Consider the following 19,013-nt stretch of genomic DNA (forward strand, 5'->3'; position numbering starts at 1 on the left):
TGTGAGGCGCCGGCTTCACACAATGAATGATCAAGGTAATCGTGGGGTATACAATGCCCTTTCTAAGTCTCATAAGAAGGGCCCGTGAGTACGTCTTGCTTTCTAGTGTGGGCTTTGCGGTCGAGTCCGATGAAATATGCCTCTTTAGATTCCTGTTGAGAGGTTAGTGGGGATTGCCAAAGATTGCTCGCTAAAGGGAATTGCTTACACTGCGTGATGAATCTGGTTTGAGCCTGTGCACTTTTTGAAACAAAGCTTTCAGCTGCTTCTCCAGATCCTTTTCCTCGGCTCCTTGGTAAAATTTGCAGACAAAGTGCCCTCCAGTCTTGAGCACCTCATAGCTGAACTCCAGAGCAGCGCGGCAGAGGTCCTTCTAAGATGTTAGTTTCAAAACAGCCATCGTGTAAGCGCGCAGGAAAACATACCATGCTTCCAACGTGATCTTTGAATGTCACACCGCTAGTATTCATCATCCTGTGGTAAGGATTACTTAGACTTCTCTTCCAAAATCCGGTTGTTTGATGCCAGGGAGCGGACATATCACTAAGAACCACATCTACCGTTCTCTGGTCATTCGGATAGCCATCGTAACCATCACCAAGGACATCACCGGTACGGCTCGCCTCGAGGACAGACTCTACGGGATGATCATGGCCCTCGATCTCCTGAGTAACCCCTTGAGAGTAAGGTCTGCCCCTTCGAGGATTGCGTACAAAGTCTCGGACATAATCCTGAACCGCGGGATCTAAGAAGTTTCCCTGAATAGTTGAGACGCCTCTGGGCGGCTGGCTGGGGATTATATCCACCCCGAGGACCCTGCCGTTGGGCTGAGTACGCGTCAATGCCACCTCGAAAAAATGTTAGATACGAATATCACGTTTTCTTGTTACGCTTACCTGCGACCAGGACCCTGGGGCATATCCCTATTGTTTGGTAATGCCGTCAAAAACAGAGAACATCTCAGATTTGTGGTATCCGGGGACTATCTTACTAGGTCAACAACAGTTTGGCCACTCTTGAAAATCCGATATTTTTCATCTATCTGTGAAGGATGCCAGTATCAGATCAGGCACATAGAGTGATCAGACAAGAGCACTAGTAGGATTTACCTGTAAAAGCTTGAATGCTGCCCGGCTTTTGAGTCCTTGAACTGCCGCCTCCCGCGTAAAATGATCCTTCAGTTGGCGTGCTTGCCATCGTTTAGAGGACGAAAGCCTTTTTTGTAAAGATTGTTGGACTACCCCAAAAAATTGAGCGCGATTGCCAAGGCCTAGAGATATGAGCGATATGGCCATGGCCGGTATTATTTGAACCTTGATAACATGACGTGGAAGCAACAACAGACAACGAGGTTGTGATTGCGCCGTCTTGGCATATTCATTAATCCCGCATTGAGTGAGAGATCACCTGCACTATTCCGTACTATCTATATACGTCAATTTTGAGGCTTGCTACATTAATTAGCCTTGCTTAGTTCAATCACTGCACACACGGTTAATTGAAAGTTCAGTATTATCCTAGTGGCAGCATGTACGAGAGCAGGGACGTGATACAACTCGGGACTATAGACTGTTCTGAACAAATATGGACTAAATAAAATCAGAATCGTTTTCTATCTCGTTTCAAGGGCGAGAACCCCACGGGTCCAGTGAAAGCGCGGTTTCCTGTTAAGCTTGGTTGAACTGCACCAAGAAGCTTCCGTCCTAGTTTTCTGGTGTCCTGCAAGGTAATTTCGTCCTCGTCTTCGTCGAACAAGCTCCTATCCCGCTGCAAACCTAGTTTGCGTTTCTTGGACAGGATTTGCTTTTGCCCAACAGGGTGAGACAGCGAAGTCTGGTAGCCCCCGTCTCCTTCAGGGCTTCCAAGTACCTTTCGCTTCTGTCTGTTTCTTGTATCCTCGTCTACGGCCGTCTTTAAGGGTACCCTTTTGGCCAGATCGTTAGGTTGTTTTGCGGCCGACGGCATGAGCTGTCTGGAAAATGCGGTCGAATTAGTGCGGTGTCTATCTTTAGCAGCATTGCTATCTTCATTCAGTTCGTCGTCCGAGCTTGTTGAGGTTTCTTCGAGCCCCCCCGTTGTGCGGTTCAAGAAAGGAGTTATCGAAAACGAAGACTTTTCACCGGGAAGCGTAGTAAGTGGCTTCTGTTGGGGTTGCGCACGAACAGCGCCGGGCGTCGCAATTGTCAAATCAGAATGCAAGCGACTTGTCGCTTTCCGAGGATGTGGCCCATCGGGTCGCTCAATCGGGACCTTCGTGGTGGTGATTGTGCTCCAACCTTCTTGCTGCTGCACCTGTGTGTCTTCTAGGTGGCGGTCTTTCACCGTCACCAGGTTTGGGTTAATACCCTTCCTTTTCCCGGAAGCTGGTGTCGAGTTGGCCATAAGAGCGCTGCCTTTGTGCTGTATACCCTCTTGTCTGTAGCGACGCGCCAGTCCCAGTTCCCGTCGCGCTTCATCGAGTTTCGCAGTAAGTGCTGCGACCTCGTCTGTTTGCTGGGATTCTTTCGCAAGGGCACGTTCATGCGCGCGTTTCTCATTCTCTAATTGTAATTCGAGCGCGTTTAGCTGTCGAGACATCTCTTGTTTTTCCGTGAGAAGTGCATTGGCGGAGGCGTTTTGAGACCTGAGTTCCTCAACTTCGGACCGTATACTCGAGATTTCTCTGATTAGGCGAACTTTTTCTGCTTGTAATTTCTGAGTATCTGAAGCAACTGTGTTCAATGATGCAAGTTCATGCTATGAGAAGCGTCAGGAGGCCAAGTTGTGTAAAAGGTAATGCATGCATTACCTACACGAAGGTTGTCTATTTCACGCGATGATGCTTGGGCAAGGTCCTTCAGACGATCGAGTTCTCTGACAGCGTCCTCAAGGTCGAGGCGGGTGTTGGATTCTATCTCCCGAGCCTGGATCAACTCTAGGCCCGTCCGGTTTACTTGCATTTGTAAATGTTCATTTTCGATGCGGAGAAGCAACCGTTCCATGCAGTTCGTGCGACCACGCTCGGCATCAAGAAGTTGTATTGTGTGTCTATTAACGCGATCGAAATCTCTCTCGAAATGCGCAGTCGCAAGAGCCATGCGATACTAGAGCTTGTCAGCCGGCGTATTAGCAATGCGGAAGATACGTACATCATCCTCAAGAGCATGTTCTGGCTCATTTGCAGAAAGCTTCATAGTCAAGATATAGGACAAAATAGCCAGGACTGGACACAAGTGCTACGACGTATGAGAATCAATCTCATGCACATACTCCGTGCGGAATATGATATGATGTAGATAAGGCGGCACTACGTAAACGAATGCAGGTCCCGGCCGGAAAGGAAAAACTCCCGCAGTGCAGGTGGACCCTAAGTGGACACCTTGCGTCTCGAATGCTACTCCATGGTCATGGCTCCCAATGCTCGCAGACGTGGTCTAATCCGTTAGTATTGCAAGCCATTGACTTGCTTGATTACGCTGACGGGCTCATGAACAAAGTTCATGTATGGACACTGTGCCAAGATGAAACTACTCGCTCTCATTACGTCGCTCCTCTATCTTATTCCCACTGCACCCGCCGCCTCTTACACCGACAAGTTCAAACAGTATCAGTCGCTTTCTCGCCTCGCGCCCATTCAGCTCGATGACTTGTCTTATGATGATATAACCTCAAAGCCCCGTGATTATTTTGCCACAGTGATTTTGACAGCTACAGAGGCTCGCTTTGGGTGTGTGCTTTGCCGCGATTTCCAGCCGGAATATGACCTTATTGCACGGAGCTGGAATAGAGGGACCAAACCAGATGATCTCAGGGTGCTTTTTGGCATTCTTGACTTCCGAAATGGCAAGGCAGCATTTCAAAAAGTATGTAGCAAAGTTAACACTCTGGGGACTTATGGGCTAATCAGAGAATACAGCTAATGCTCCAAACTGCGCCTGTCCTCCTTGTGTTCCCCCCCACGGTCGGCCCTTATGCCAGAGTTGACGACAGCCCACTGCGATTTGACTTCAGCGGGTCAGAATCTCTACATATCATCAAGATTTATGGAAGCATTTGACTGACAGCTCTCCAGTCCCATCTCTGCCGATCAAGTCTATGCTTGGATCAGTCGCCAGCTGCCTGATGGGCCCAAACCACCGCTCGTGCGCCCGATTAAATACATGAGGATTGTGTCTGGTATCACGATTCTCATGGCAGTTGTTACCCTGTTCACTGTGCTATCCCCTTATGTCCTTCCAGTTGTAAGAAACCGCAACTTATGGGCTGCATTTAGTTTGATTGCTGTACTTCTATTCACCAGTGGCCATATGTTCAATCACATTCGAAAGGTACCTTACGTTGTTGGGGATGGAAGAGGTGGCATCAGCTACTTTGCTGGCGGATTTTCGAACCAATTTGGTATGGAAACACAAATTGTTGCTGCAATATGTAAGTCATCTATCGCACTCTCATTCGCGCTCACTCAGTGGCTTAGATGCTAATATTTATTGTCGAAGATGCTGTGCTCTCCTTTTCTGCAATAGCCCTTGCTATGAAGGTTCCTCGCATCGCAGACAACAAGTCTCAGCAGGTTGCCGTGGTCATTTGGGGGGCTGTGCTTCTCGGAACATACAGCTTCCTCCTGAGTGTATTCAGAGCGAAGAATGGCGGATATCCTTTTTTCCTCCCGCCTTTCTAGAAGTTATGGTATCTCATAGGGACATTTGCCGATCAAAACGTGTCTCGTGGGATATTTCCATTTATGTCCTAGCATTCTCTCAACGAGATGTACCTAAGATGGAAGGAGGCTGTAGATCTATGTGGGCCGGAAGAGCACTCGACGTCTTGGGGATGGCGGCAGTTGGTGCCCAGAATTGCATTATGGTTGAAGTGAGCTTGACCGAAAACTCGGAAACTCTTTAATTTAGAGTACCAAGGGCGAAGCGCTACTCTAGTAATCCACATGCATGCAGCAGGCATATGATTAATTTGTTGACATGGACTGGCCCGACTGGAGCCAATTTCAATAATAATAGACACTGGCAGCATCCCGTGCAACGCCGACAACAACTTTTTCTGTGTGGATCATGACCGCTATTGAAGAAGGTTAGCGTACCCACCCACATTGGGCTTAATCGCCAAGAAACAGTTGAAGTTATCGCGACTCGCAAGGGAACATAATAATCGCCAATTAAGAAGTATCCGCAATACTTGCAACATTCGATTCCGATAGATAAAAGCCGAGTCACTAATCAGCCCTTGATTGGCTACTCCATGTTTTGGCGGGGTGGTGTACCGTGTACGGTAAAAAGTGGCTACTACTACATCATCATACTTACCTCGTACTACTATTCCGACGTGCGCCTTCCCGAACCCACCGGTTAGCATCGAAATCACTTAAGCTCTTCACAGTTAGCCAACTTCAGGGATCCTGCTCTGGCGACCTGCTGATTGAACATGTCAAAACCTGTTAGCAATGCCAGCAGCATGCTGGTATCAGCAATGTCTGGAGCTACTATCTTGGTTTTCGTACAGTTGGCCTCAAGACTTTTCATTTTTGCCTCGAATCAATTGATACTGAGAAGCTTATCGCCATCCATCTTGGGGTTTGCAGCGCAGCTTGAATTGCTCTTGATCTCGATCTTGTACTTTTCTAGGGAAAGCATACGAGCCGCCATCCAAAGGCAGCCATTGCAGTCTCTCGCAGCATATCCTGCTGGCACTTCGGGCACAGATGCTGTCTCATCGGGTAAAGAACAAGAAAGGAGTAAAATCCGTGCAGCGTCCTCTCAGGCAATAGTGAACATGGCGTATTTGAGTATCGGCATGGGAATTGTAACCGCCACGGCATTTGCCGCGTGCTATGTGCGATTCGCTTCCGTGGAAGTCCTGGGGACGCCATACTACCATACCAGTGTGGCAACTACAGCCATCGCTTCACTTGTCGAACTTGGCTCTGAACCGATTTTTGCAGTCATGCAGCAGTACATGTTGTACAGCAAGCGCGCTGCTGTTGAGATAAGTGCCGCCTTTTCAAAAAGTCTGGTTACATGCGGCACATCCATATGGGCTGTGCGATATGGTCACAGCCTTGGAGCGCTGCCATTTGCGTTGGGTTACTTGTCCTATGCGTGCACAGTCTTTTGCGGCTATTTTATTGTTGCAGCATATCAACGCAAAGATTGGCATTTCTCATTGTGCCTTTCGCGGATAAACGCAAGGTGAGTGATCAAAGTCCTGGTTAAACGAAGTATGAAATAACATTGACCAGCGACAACTCAACATACATTGGGGGTATATTCTCGTGGCGCCTGGTGACATTATCCGCAAATGTTTTCTTTCAGTCCGTGGTAAAGCACCTGCTAACACAGGGAGATTCAATGATCCTTGCCGCCATGACTAGCTTACAGGACCAGGGGATATACTCGCTTGCGTCTAATTATGGTGGACTACTGGCTCGTATCCTATTCCAGCCAATTGAAGAGAGCAGTAGGCTTATCTTTTCATCACTTCTCAACTTCAAGGGAGGCAAGAGGCAGGGGGACAATGTTGCAGCTGCCAAGAACCATTTACTCACTGTTATGAGAGGATATATGATGATATCAATCTTGATCATCCCCCTTGGGCCAGCTTTGGCCCCGAAGGCTCTCCATATCTTAGGTGGACGGCGATGGACGGCGCCTGAAGTTGATGGCCTCCTCGCGCTTTACTGCTATTATATCCCCTTTTTAGCTTTCAACGGTATCTGCGAAGCATTTGTCTCTTCGACTGCGAATCCAGCAGAACTTCGAAAGCAAGCTGTGTGGATGGGGTTATTCTCAGCATGTTTTGCTCTGGCAGCCTATTTATTCTTGTCAATGGGCGGGCTAGGCGCGCGTGGCCTGGTCTATGCCAATATTGTGAATATGTCTGTCCGGATTATTTGGAGTTATGCCTTCGTCCGACAGTATCTTCGTCAGTACGAATTGGACCTAGCCATAGAAGAATTCGCTCTGCGACCCGCAACTTATGCCGCAGGTGCCACTGCGGCCGTTATTCTGTCCCGGTACCAAATTGAATTTTACGGAGATCTACTTCCCTTCATGGTTGGGTGTTGCTATGTTCTTGCAGTGTACGTGGACCATCGATTTACAAAAGGCGGGCACTGATCTATTGACATTCGTAGGCTATGCTGCGAGAGGCGGCATGTCACAGCCTACTACAACAGGGTCTATCAAGTTCTGAAATCGAAGTACATGGGGTCTAAAATACAGCAGATCAAGGTGGATTAAAGTCAGTCGTCGAATACAATCTTGGTAGCCGCCTTGCCCGGCTCGACGTCCTTGAAGAAGGCGCCATATGCGTCATGTTGCTTCTTTTTGACGGTTGAGCCGAATTTGAGTAGTGCTTCGGGCACTTCTTGGTTCGCCGCTTTTAGGACATTGATGAGCCTATGAGTTTCCATCAGCACTTGAAGAAAAGCAGAGAAGTACAATCGAGCTCAGGATCACTACTTACCCGCCAGATTGAGCCTTGTCCGTGTCAGTGAACAAAGTTATAGCGTGCCCATCAGCCCCAGCGCGACCGGTGCTGAATATGAAAAATGATGTTAGCCGTAAGCATCCGTAACGGGCTCTCTGACCTTACCGGCCAATTCGATGCACATAGTCCTCAACAGTGAGCGGGAATGTAACATTGACAACCAGTTTCACGTGAGGTATATCTAGACCGCGAGCAGCCACGTCGGTTGCAACAAGAACAGTGGCCGCGCCTGATTTGAAAGCCTCAAGGCTCTTGAATCTTTCTTGCTGGCCTAAATCACCGTGTATACCGGCGACTTTGAAGCCCTTAGCTCGAAGGAGCCTCTCTACCCGCATCGCCTCCTTCTTGTACAGGCAAAACGCCAGTACCTTGTCCGGAGTACCCCGCTGATGCTTGTTTAGAATTTGCACGAGCCTTTGCTCTTTCTCGTGTGGCTTGACCACTTCAACAACCTGTTTGATCCGAGTGTTCGCACGTGGGTCTGCGGAAGGGTCACCGCCAATCGTAACGGTGACTGGCGATGTCATGAATGTTGACGCAAGATCTCTGACGGCCGGCGGCCAGGTTGCTGTGAACATCACGGTTTGGCGTTTTGACACCGGCATGGGAGAGATAATGTCCTTGATGTCCTGCTCGAATCCCTTGTCTAGCATACGATCCGCTTCATCCAACACAAGATACATGACCTTGCTAAGATCCAACGAACCGTCGTTTTGAAGATCCTTCAACCTTCCAGGGGTGGCAACGACCACAGCGGCAGACTTCAGAGCCTCGCGTTGTTCGTCTTTCCTAACTCCGCCGAATATGCAGGCAACTTGAACTTCCACTTTGCCGGCAAATCTCACAAGTTGGTCATAAATCTGCATTGCAAGCTCTCTTGTTGGGGAGATTATGACCGCCAATGGTTGGCACGGCTTTTGCTTGCTCTTTGCCTGCTTCAGGTCGAGGACTTTCTTCAAACACGGTAGACCGAACCCGAGGGTTTTCCCACTTCCCGTCTCCGCAATCCCAATCACATCGCGTCCTGCAAACAAGAGTGGCCATGTTGCGGATTGGATAGCTGTGGGCGAGGCGAAACCGTTCAGTGGTGTGTAAAGGTCTTTATTGCATGAGGGCAGGAATGAGAATGATGTTATTGGGCGTAGAGGTATATTATCTGGTATGGAATCCGTTATCTTGATGGAATTGTCAGAGAGAAATTCATCAATTTCTGCTTGAGAAACATTATCAAGAGCAGGGGACTGGGTGTAAGGCGCCTGAGCTTCGGAATCTCTTTTTTTCTGTTTCGCGCTTTTGGACTTCTTGCTCGGCCTGGCATCGCCGACCTGATCTTGGTGCTCACGTTTCGCCATTGTCCAGCTCTATCTGAAATAATCCCAGCCGAGAGTTGGAAGCACTTGAAAGCACCCAAAAGAAGTTGGTAGGTAGGTAGAATCAGATTAAAAAGGCGCGGTCTTTTCTTGTCCATAAAAATCTAAGAAAAAAATCCATTTGGGGTTACAGTACGAAATCCCCACTCTACCATTCGCTGGTACCTACTCCATACCGTACTGAGTACTAGCTTGGCTTGGCAGGCACTACTCGTACCGAGTAGTAAACCATATTTCAAGATAGCCTCATAGCCAAGGGAAACGCGTGGTCGACAGGGCTTGCGGCCTATAAAAAGGAAAGTAGTTGCTAGTAGCTACTTCAATTGAACGGCTAGTTGTTTCCTCAAAGCCAGGCTACGAGGTTAATAGGTTAGGATCCTTACGGCTAGGTTATAGTAAGGTCAGGGTCCCCTTTCTCACCCACAAGTCAATAGAGCAAGCAAACATATAGCCTGTATATGCAATTGGATATAGATCTACCACCTTACGCGCCTTACACTGTCGTAGAAACTATCTCCATAACCGTTTCCCTGGCACTTGCTACGTATGGTCTCTACATGGTACCACGACGTAGGAAATTGTGTCATTACTACACAAGCAACAGGCGCCAGAGATGCATCTATGTGTCTAAAGCAATAGCCGAGGCCCGGGAGCTATGTTACTCAAAGCCTTAATCGGCCCAGCGCTTTGCCAGTATGGCACGTGCTACTACTCAAATCCTAGGTCTGAAGAACATTGCATCCATGGTATGGCAGCAAGCTATGGGAGCTTCGAGCTGATAAATGCTACAGAAAGTGAAACCCACGTACTTAGCTTACCGAATGTTAACACTTAATTGCACATTAATAGCACATATCTTCCTTCAACTAGTTTCAAGAATCATCATACCATACTGGTTAATCCCACTGGTCCCCATAATAGATGCATTGCTCATGTTTGTGGAAACAGAGCGAGACTCTGAGCTATCCCAAATAAATGCTACTAGCATTGTAGTAGTGTGAGGGAAACGAGGGTTATCTACCTACAACCAACAGAGCGGTCACAGCTAGATGTTGTAGCTGTCAATTATGTCTGCCAGGCGTGATGCCTCTTCAGAGTAACTGACAGGTTTCGCATAGGACACTTGGTATCGAATACTGCGTGACGCGTAGTCAGTACTGGAATCCACGATTTTCAGCCAAACTTACCGTTGCTGATCTCCAAAGTGATCTATTTTTGCTCTGCATCCAAAGTTCCAGGTGCGGCAATTGGCATTCTGGATGATGTCACTGATTGCTTTGTCTTCGTTCTGTTGCAATTCCATGAGCTGATCCGCATTTGTGCCCATCAACAACCGGCCAACGTCATCGAAACAGTTGAGATAGAGCTGTCCAGTATGGTCGCTAACGTTAATAAGCATAATGTACCGATACTCTGCTCTGGGGTGAGTTTTATCGCAACGCTCGCAGCGCCACTGGCCGGGATCCAGTTCTGTGACCTTCTTGTTACAGCCTTCCGAGAGGCACGCGGGGTAGCACATATTGTCCTGCTTTATGTATACGACTGTTGCTCTCAGTGTGAAATAGGCAGGCTCTTCCGACATGCCCAGCTGCTCCTCTCGAACCTGGGCAATGGTTTTGAACTGATCACGTCTCGTGGCGGACATCGTTCCGGCTGATGAGGCATGAGAGACAAAGTTCTCATCCCGGCCCTGTGCGTCGTACCAGCCCTTGAGTCTATGAGCTTCTTCGATATCGGGGTCCACGGTCACAGAACCAGAGCTGAGTAGACTCAAACTCTTGCCGCCAAAGTCAGAAACTTTGACTCCCTTGAAAGCTACAACAGACTCAGGAGTGGCGCCGAAATTCATAGCTGTATTGCCCCAAATAGTCAATCGCACCGAGAACCCAGTATTATCGACCAAAGTCAATTCACGCTTATCGTAAGGTTTCTTTGTCGTTTTTGACACGATCTGAGTGGTCTCTCCGACGTCTTTCAATACTCCTATAACATCGATCGTCGTGTCTTTTTCAACAGTCTGAAGGTCTCCGATAGTCGTGAAATTGAAACGCATCTGCGGTACGTCATTCTGCTCTTCTGCCTGGAGAAATGTGAGACAAGGGGGACAAATGGCATGGTAATACACCAACCTTTTCAACTACTGTATCCCTCTCAAAGGTAAGCTCATAGTCGTTGTTGAGGTTTGTGAACTGTTTTTTGGCGATTTGGACGCGACATGGACTGGATATGTAATAGACATCCCCTTCTTGGAAGAGCTCATACAGCGCAGAGCACTGCTCATTAAATCCGGTAGCGCGGATTTCGCCGCTATCGTCCAGCAAATTGACACTGAACAGCGAGCCTTCCCCGTTTCTTCCATGGAAGGTCTTAATGGGAGATTTGCTGGTGCAGCGGGCTTTGATCGTCCATTTGTGAGCATACGGAGAGATTGCCTCTATGGGATATATAGTGGCAGGTGCAGACCCCTGTATAGGGCGCACATGCTGGGGTCGGGAGCTGGCTCGCGACGGTGCATTTTGAGCCTTGGCCCCATAGAACCCATTGCTAGAAATTGTCGTAGGTTGCGGCTTCTCGTCCTCTTCCAGTTTGTTCTCCAATGGCTTTGGATCGCCGATTTTCTCCGCTTCGCCTAACTCTTTGAGAACCTCGAGGTCAAGAATAATAAGGATCCTGTGATGGTTTAGCAGATAAATCAGGGTTGAAAGTACAGAGCATTACTTTTTTCCTTTGACAGAGTTTGCTTGAAACTGTTTGAGCCGCACAAAGCATCCTTTACGAAGTAGGCCATCTGTTACAAAATGGTTTGCCTCTGTATTTAAGAAATTGGTTAGACACGTTTTCTATCAAGACAGTTTATTACATACGGATAGCAAGCATTGTCTGCACATAATTTGAGATGTCGCTAAAAACAACCCTGTATCGTTCCTGGTTGTTTGCTTGAGGTGGCAGCGGCTTGACTTGGACACATTGGACGATGGGTTCCGGGATCTGCGGCTTTGTGCCATCGAAGATTGCACTGCCGGGATCTTATCAGCAGTGTCATATCAAAAGCAGCGCTATATTAGATGTGCAACGTATGTAATCGACTGCTGGTGGATTACCTGAGTGCTCCAACGGAGACATGTGAAGCTTGTGAGGTCATGGTATCAACCACGCGTCTCGGCGATGTTCGTAGGGCTGTGAATATTATTGTGTGAACTGGTATGTTGCCAAGCCTTGCAAAACAAATGCGAATGTCGATTGAAGCAATATAAAGAGAGCTGTGTTTGAGTGATCAAGTCAAGTCCAAACTGAAAGCCCAAGCTTGTTGTGGGAAACGTGAAATGCGGCGCAGACGCGAAGACGCGTTAAGTGGCAGCTTACCTAAATTAGGTAGGTGCTGGTGGCTACCTAGGGTAGGCTGCGCTGCCCCTCGCTCCGAGGACCGGGCACAGCCTCCGACGGCCTAGGTACCCCACCTGATGATTTCACTTCTCCGGCCATAAGGCACTACTTCCGTGGCGTTTGATGGGGAAAGAGCTACAAGCCGCCAGCGTCCTAGGATTCTCTAGTCTATTTGAAACTGTGACTTCTACAATAACCTCGTAAAGATCTCTCGTCTTCGCTTCAAAATGGCGGCATGTCTTCATCGTGGTTCGCCAGGTAAGTCCAGCACATGGTTATGGGTACCATAGGCAAGCTAGCTGAACCCATTTTCACCCCAGACTTACAACCACCATCTGCCTCCCAAGCGGTGTATCGAGAAGACTGCACGCAATGCTTTGATTCTATCGTTTGTGGCTACCTCTCTCTTTTGCCCGGTGTCCTTAGTGTTAATGCATAGTTAGGACGACAAGTCTGGCCTTAACGTTTGCCTTTCATGCTTCAACGGCGGCTGTGCTGGATCAAAAGATCATGCACGTCTACACTTCGAGCGCTTCGGCCATCCTTTGGCGCTTAATATAAGAAGAACCCGCAAGAAGATTCAGGTAAGCGATCCATTACTATGTCCGGTCCTGCGTGCTAACAGAAAACAGCGTGAGGAGCCTCCACAAAAAATATCAAAGCTCGCGATCAACGCAGAAACGGATGAGGATCGTTATGACATGACCACTCGTGTTGTCTGCTATTCTTGCGGTCAAGATGATATTGACGGGTCAGCTAGTAAACTTCGGTCGGTCATTGAGGGCGTAATGAACGCCACGACTTTTTCGAAAAGGGAGGAGATAAAGGCATGGGAGCAAGAGTTTGTTCCTTGCGAACATACCACTGGCCTAATTCAGCAGGAGCCCAAACGCATCAATTCACAGGGTAATGATGTTCCAGAAGCTTTTCTGAGCCAGTCTAATCGGTTGAAACAGATCTTAGCCAGTGTTCGATGTGTGACTTGAGACAGAACCTCTGGCTGTGTTTAGAATGTGGTAACCTAGGCTGCGGTCGCAGTCAATTTGGAGGTACTGGCGGTAATTCACATGGTCTAGCCCATTTTGATGCGACCTCCCATGCTGTTGCCGTTAAACTGGGCTCAATAACCGCGGATGGCTCGGCAGATATATACTGTTATCGGTGCAACGAAGAAAGAGTCGATCCTGAGCTTGCTACGCACCTCTCTCATTGGGGGATCAATCTCGCGGGCCGCGAAAAGACGGAGAAAAGCCTCATGGAAATGCAGGTTGAACAAAATCTTAAGTGGGATTTCCTGATGACAACAGGGGATGGGCATGATCTAAGTCCGGTCTTCGGCGCGGGTCTCACGGGGCTGTCGAATCTTGGAAACAGCTGCTACCTGTCCAGTGTTGTCCAGTGTCTTTTTGACTTGCCAGAATTCCAACACAGATACTATCGTCCAGATGAGAGTCCTCCCTTCGCTGAAACTCCAGCTGCTGATTTTGAAACGCAGCTTCGGAAATTGGCGGATGGGACCCTTTCCGGACGTTACTCTCTGCCAGACGATAAGACTCTGGCTTCCCCAGAACCACTAGAGGTCCACCATCAAAAGGGCTTGGCACCATCGATGTTCAAGCACTTGATCGGCCGGGATCATGCCGAATTTTCGACTATGAGGCAGCAAGACGCCTTTGAGTTTTTATTACATGTCTTTAAGCACGTCACGCTGTCTAGGCATCCTGCCGGAATGAATAACCCCATTGAGTCTTTCAGATTTGGCTTGGAACAGCGGCTTCAATGTTTGAGTTGCAAAGGCGTTCGCTACAAACTCGATGAACAAGACAATATCTCCATCCCTGTTCCCGTCCGCCGAGTTGCTCATTCGGACGATACTGCCTCTGATGGTCCATTCGAGACTGTGTCGCTTTCCGAATGCCTAGACGCGTTTACTTCCCAGGAGATTGTTGATCTTCGTTGTAGCTCTTGTGACAGCCACGAGAAGTTCTCCAAGCGATCCGCTTTTCGAACAATGCCAGCGCATCTGGTCATCAATGCTCGACGCTTCGAATTGATTAACTGGGTCCCGACTAAGCTAGATATTCCTGTCCAGGTTGAAGATGCACCCATGGATCTGAGTCGTTATCTTTCCGCGGGCCCAGTTGAGGGGGAAGCCTTGCTCCCAGAGGACGAACCGTCCGGCAGCGAATTCATCGCCAACACTGACCTTCTAGATCAGCTGATTGTGATGGGTTTCCCACGGGCCAGATGCGAGAAGGCTCTCTACTTCACAGGAAATTCAGATGTTGAGACCGCAATGAACTGGCTAATATCTCACATCGATGACCAGGATATAGATGAGCCCCTGACCAGGAAGCGGGCTGCAGAGTACAGGGCGGGTGAACCGGATCTAGCCAAGGTGGCTCAACTAAAAGATATGGGCATTGACGATTCTCGTGCCAAGAAGGCATTGACTGCCACCGGTGGTGATATTGATCGAGCTATTGACTGGGTTTTTAGTCATCCCGACAATACAGATGAGAGCCCTATCGACCAGCAAGCAAGTGGCGGTACCGATGCGTCTGTGGTTCCGGGTTTTGATACTGTCCCAGCAACTTACCAACTCCGATCGATCATTTGCCATAAAGGCGCCTCTGTACATGCTGGGTAAGAAAAAGCCTTGATGCCTCTTCTCGTTTATATTAACAGCTAATCCTAGGCACTATGTGGCATTTGTGCGAAAACAACTGCCAGGAAAGTCGGGAGTTTCGTGGGTGATGTTTAATGATGAAAAGGTTGTGGAGGTGGATGACGTACAAGAGATGAAGAAATTTGCCTATCTATACTTTTTCTCGAGGGTGTAAGCAGGCGCCAGACAAGCAGTACTGGTGTGAGTACTGGTGTGTTTTGCAACCCCTTGGTTAGTGGGCAAGATAGTGTCTATTTGAGGAAAGAACTATCTAGAGCCGCAACATCTGAAAATCCAAGCAAAAGAGTAGAGGCGATTCCTGTAAGAACAGGCAGTAGTATTAAACCAGCAGTGTTACCACTAAATCAGCATTAGTTTAACATACTGTGCTTGATTAGCTGCTGTCTAAACCCGTATGATGCCCTTAAAACATGACCCATGGATGCCAAGGCCTGATAAGATAAGGGACAATGATAAGATAAGAGTCACAATAACACCACCCCACCACACAGTGGTACGGAGACGTGCACCAAAAGTTTCCGCATAGGTGACACAGAAGTCACGTGACTTGTAGCCAATCAGGTCATCCAGTGTTTTTGAGCGTAGCTCGTCATTGGCTACAGGTCACGTGACCTGGAACAGCCACACGCGGAAACTTATGGTGCACGTGGGGTCCCTGTTTGGAGAGGCTTAGCAAGCTCTAAGCAAGGCTTAGAAATGCTACCCGCGATACTTTTACTTTACACTTATTTTACTTTTACCTTAAGTTTAATTAGTGTCATGTTGTTCCTCTTAGCATGTAGTTATGGTTCTTTCTTCCTGCTTACTTAGTACTTAGTTATTAGCATGTATTTATTACTTTTAAAATAGTTAAATTAGGAAAATTAACTTACTACTATCTTATTATATTGCCCTGTTATGTTTAACAAGTGGTAGCATGTTCTAATACAATTTAAAAGCCTTTTAAAAATATTTATTTAATAACTAAAGAATTTTAGGAGTTAAAACAAGCAACCATGGTAAATATTAATAATTAGTATTTTTTTACCTATATAACTTTTTTAATACCCTGCTTTATAAAACATGTTTTAATAACTTTTAATATTTATTAAGGAGTTTTTTTAAACTAATATTAGCCTATTTTTTTAAAACTTTAAAGTTAAAATATTAAATAGCCTGCTTTTCCTAACTTTTAAATTTTAATTTTATATATAAGCTTAATATAAAAACCGTGTGCCTGGCTATTTTCCTAAAAGCTAAAAAAAATTTTTTATTATTAACATGTTTATACTAGTTCCCGCTAGACTAAAATATAAATTAAAGCATGCTAAATTAGGCTATAAAAATTTTTTATACTTATATAATTAATATAGGATTATAGAAGATTTTAAATACCTTTTAATTATAATATTATTAATTAACATACTAAATAAACTATTAGGCTGTTTAAAATCACGCTTAAAATTAAGATTTTAGTTAATATTTTTTATATTTTTTATATTATAGGCTATAAAATTAATAACCTAGGAGCCTGCTAACGTGGTACTCCTAGTTTTTTTTTATAAAAAAATTTAAAGTTATTAGCTTTTTTTAATTTAAACTAAATATTAAAACATACTTTTATACTTTTACCTAGCCTTAATATTATATAATAAATACCTTATAAAATAAAAGGACCCTTTTTAATTAATTATTTTTTTAATATATTATTATCCCTAGCTAATGCTATATTTAAAGTATTATAATAATTTATAAAATAAGTTATAAAAATAATACCTTACATGGTTAAAGCTTTTAATACTATAATATAATTAAAAGTTCCTGTGCTAAATTATTTTTTATTAAATTTAAAAATACTAGGATTATTTTTTATAAGCTTAAAAATATTATTTATTTTTAACTTTTTAGCAAAGCTGCCTAAAAATAATAAAATAAAAAAATCTTATACTAAAAAGAACTTAGTAACCTTAATAAAAAAAATAACTTACTATATTATATTTTATATAATATATAAATATAAGCCACCTTATTTTTTTTTAGAAAAATAACAAGAATAATATATTTAAAATAATAGGTATTAATAAATTTTTTTTACTATAATAAAGGCCCAGGGCAAGGCTGTAATAATTTAAAAAGGCTAGACTTACTTAATAACTAGCTACTATTAATAGCTAATATAATAGCTTAAATTTTACTTAACTAATAATAAATAAATAATTATATAAAAGTAGTAAAAAATATTGCAGGGAACTTTTAAAAGCTTATAAATTAAAAAAATATATATAATAATTATTAATACTAGTATTAATGCCGGAGCAAATAAAAATATAAATATAGGTTATTTTAATAATATATAGTAAAATAATAAAAAATATTTTAAAGGGCGGCCTTATAAATATTCTAAATAATAAAAAAAATAAAATAGTGTAGCTAAAGGGAATCCAGGCAATAATCTAAATAATAATAATAATAATAATAATAATAGTAATAATAATAATTTTAATAAATCTAGACCTTAAAACCAACGTTGCCGCTACAAAAATATTTAATAAAAAAATAAATAAAATTATTTTACTAATAGTAATAGTAGTGGCCCTTAGTAAATTAATAAAATTAAGTACTTTAATTTTAATATTTTAAAAAATATTTTTATTAAATACTTTAATAAAAAGGTTTATTATAAGAATATTAATATTTTTATAAATTACCTTAAAAATATTATTAATTATAAAGGGGAATTAATAATAAAAATAAATATTTAGGCCATGCTTTAAAAGTTAGCCTTAAATTAGTTTACTTTTAAATTAATAGTTTTTTAAAAAAAATACTTTAAAAAAACTAAATTTAAAAAATAGCTAGTTTACTTAAATTATATAAAAATTCCGCCCCTATATTTTTAAAATAAAATTTAAAATTAATTCCCTTTAATATAGCTTTAGTAATTTATATAATAAAATAACCCCTAAAAAGTTTATTTAAAAAGCTATACGCGCATGCAAAGCTATAAAAATAAATAATATATATTTTTAAATAATAACTATATAGTGTGCCTTTAAACCTTTATTTAAAAAAAAAAATTTAAACTAAATAAAAATATAACCTTAGGCTAATGTATTAAAAAAAAATTAAATTTAAAATTATTACTTAATAGGATTTAGCGGCCTAATACACAAGAAATTATTATTTTATAAACTTAAGTAAAGCTTAACACCCCTGAAAAAATAATAAACCTAAAGATAGTATTTTTTATAAAAACTTTTTTAATAATACTAGGTAATTTATTTATATTTTAGTTTTTATTTACCCTAGGTAATAAAACTAGTTATAATAATAAAACCCCTAGCTATAATAAAACCCTTGGCTAGTTTAATAATAAAAAAAATTTTATTAATTATTTTTAGCTTAAGGGCAAATTTAATTACCTTATTAATAATAAAATAAAAAGCCTAGCGCTTTTTAACCTAGTTAGCTTTAAATAATAAATAAACCTTATAATTTTTTTACCCTATAAGTATAACTATAATAACAAGTTATAGGATTTTTAAAATAGGTAATAATAACTTTAATTAATAATTATAAAACTAGTAACATGCTTAATACATGTTTTATATAATTATAAATAGAATTAATAATATAAAAACTTTTAGTAAAGTTATTAATTATATTATAAATAAAGGCGCCCTGGACTTAAACATGTAATATTAATAATAAAATAATAAAAAAGTATATTATAAAGCTTTTAAGCCTTTAAATAATTTATATAATTTATATTATAACCTTAATTATAAGTATAATAATAATAATAAAGCTTATTTTTTTAATATTATAATTAAACTTAAAATTCTTACCTTAACCTACCTAATTTACCCTAAGTAATTTATTTTATTAAATAAACTTAAATACCATGCAAAGGACTATTCATAAATATAATATATTAAAAATAATATAAAGTTTAATAATACTACTAAAGTTATATTTTAAAAAAAAATACTTACTTTAAAAAATATTAGCCTATATTTATAAAAATATATTATAGTAAAAGTTTATATAAGTAAAACTTTTTAAGTAAAGGATTTTTATTTAAATACTAGTAGTTTTATTATAATAATAAA

At 42.9% G+C, this 19,013-nt stretch overlaps 7 protein-coding genes across 7 annotated transcripts; 3 read left to right on the forward strand and 4 right to left on the reverse strand.

Moving 5' to 3' along the window:
- Positions 1-62: 62 nt before the first annotated feature.
- DSM5745_07408 (uncharacterized protein) lies at positions 63-919 on the reverse strand (the record flags this gene model as incomplete). Its single annotated transcript, XM_026749424.1, has 4 exons — positions 63-152; positions 209-373; positions 426-816; positions 897-919. The coding sequence occupies 4 exons, from the start codon at positions 917-919 to the stop codon at positions 63-65; spliced, it is 669 nt and encodes a 222-aa protein (XP_026602514.1).
- Positions 920-1,599: 680 nt separating this feature from the next.
- Positions 1,600-3,173, reverse strand: DSM5745_07409 (uncharacterized protein; the record flags this gene model as incomplete). Its single annotated transcript, XM_026749425.1, has 3 exons — positions 1,600-2,736; positions 2,793-3,083; positions 3,129-3,173. 3 exons carry the CDS (start codon positions 3,171-3,173, stop codon positions 1,600-1,602), a joined length of 1,473 nt encoding a protein of 490 aa, XP_026602515.1.
- A 327-nt stretch (positions 3,174-3,500) lies between these two features.
- On the forward strand, positions 3,501-4,657 carry DSM5745_07410 (OST3/OST6 family protein; the record flags this gene model as incomplete). The annotated part of the gene is made up of 4 exons (XM_026749426.1): positions 3,501-3,842; positions 3,896-3,993; positions 4,052-4,407; positions 4,476-4,657. 4 exons carry the CDS (start codon positions 3,501-3,503, stop codon positions 4,655-4,657), a joined length of 978 nt encoding a protein of 325 aa, XP_026602516.1.
- Positions 4,658-5,763: 1,106 nt separating this feature from the next.
- Positions 5,764-6,933, forward strand: DSM5745_07411 (putative nuclear division Rft1 protein; the record flags this gene model as incomplete). The annotated part of the gene is made up of 3 exons (XM_026749427.1): positions 5,764-6,179; positions 6,230-6,769; positions 6,906-6,933. The coding sequence occupies 3 exons, from the start codon at positions 5,764-5,766 to the stop codon at positions 6,931-6,933; spliced, it is 984 nt and encodes a 327-aa protein (XP_026602517.1).
- A 298-nt stretch (positions 6,934-7,231) lies between these two features.
- Positions 7,232-8,831, reverse strand: dbp3 (RNA-dependent ATPase DBP3; the record flags this gene model as incomplete). The annotated part of the gene is made up of 3 exons (XM_026749428.1): positions 7,232-7,388; positions 7,456-7,527; positions 7,585-8,831. 3 exons carry the CDS (start codon positions 8,829-8,831, stop codon positions 7,232-7,234), a joined length of 1,476 nt encoding a protein of 491 aa, XP_026602518.1.
- A 1,063-nt stretch (positions 8,832-9,894) lies between these two features.
- On the reverse strand, positions 9,895-11,991 carry DSM5745_07413 (replication factor A subunit protein RFA1; the record flags this gene model as incomplete). The annotated part of the gene is made up of 6 exons (XM_026749429.1): positions 9,895-9,985; positions 10,037-10,929; positions 10,979-11,519; positions 11,568-11,658; positions 11,714-11,865; positions 11,951-11,991. 6 exons carry the CDS (start codon positions 11,989-11,991, stop codon positions 9,895-9,897), a joined length of 1,809 nt encoding a protein of 602 aa, XP_026602519.1.
- Positions 11,992-12,460: 469 nt separating this feature from the next.
- DSM5745_07414 (ubiquitin-specific protease UBP14) lies at positions 12,461-15,076 on the forward strand (the record flags this gene model as incomplete). The annotated part of the gene is made up of 6 exons (XM_026749430.1): positions 12,461-12,491; positions 12,554-12,621; positions 12,677-12,817; positions 12,866-13,139; positions 13,190-14,879; positions 14,932-15,076. The coding sequence occupies 6 exons, from the start codon at positions 12,461-12,463 to the stop codon at positions 15,074-15,076; spliced, it is 2,349 nt and encodes a 782-aa protein (XP_026602520.1).
- Between the last annotated feature and the right edge of the window lie 3,937 nt (positions 15,077-19,013).

The sequence above is a fragment of the Aspergillus mulundensis genome (genome assembly GCF_003369625.1).
Source record: "Aspergillus mulundensis strain DSM 5745 chromosome Unknown scaffold_7, whole genome shotgun sequence".
NCBI lineage: Eukaryota > Fungi > Ascomycota > Eurotiomycetes > Eurotiales > Aspergillaceae > Aspergillus > Aspergillus mulundensis.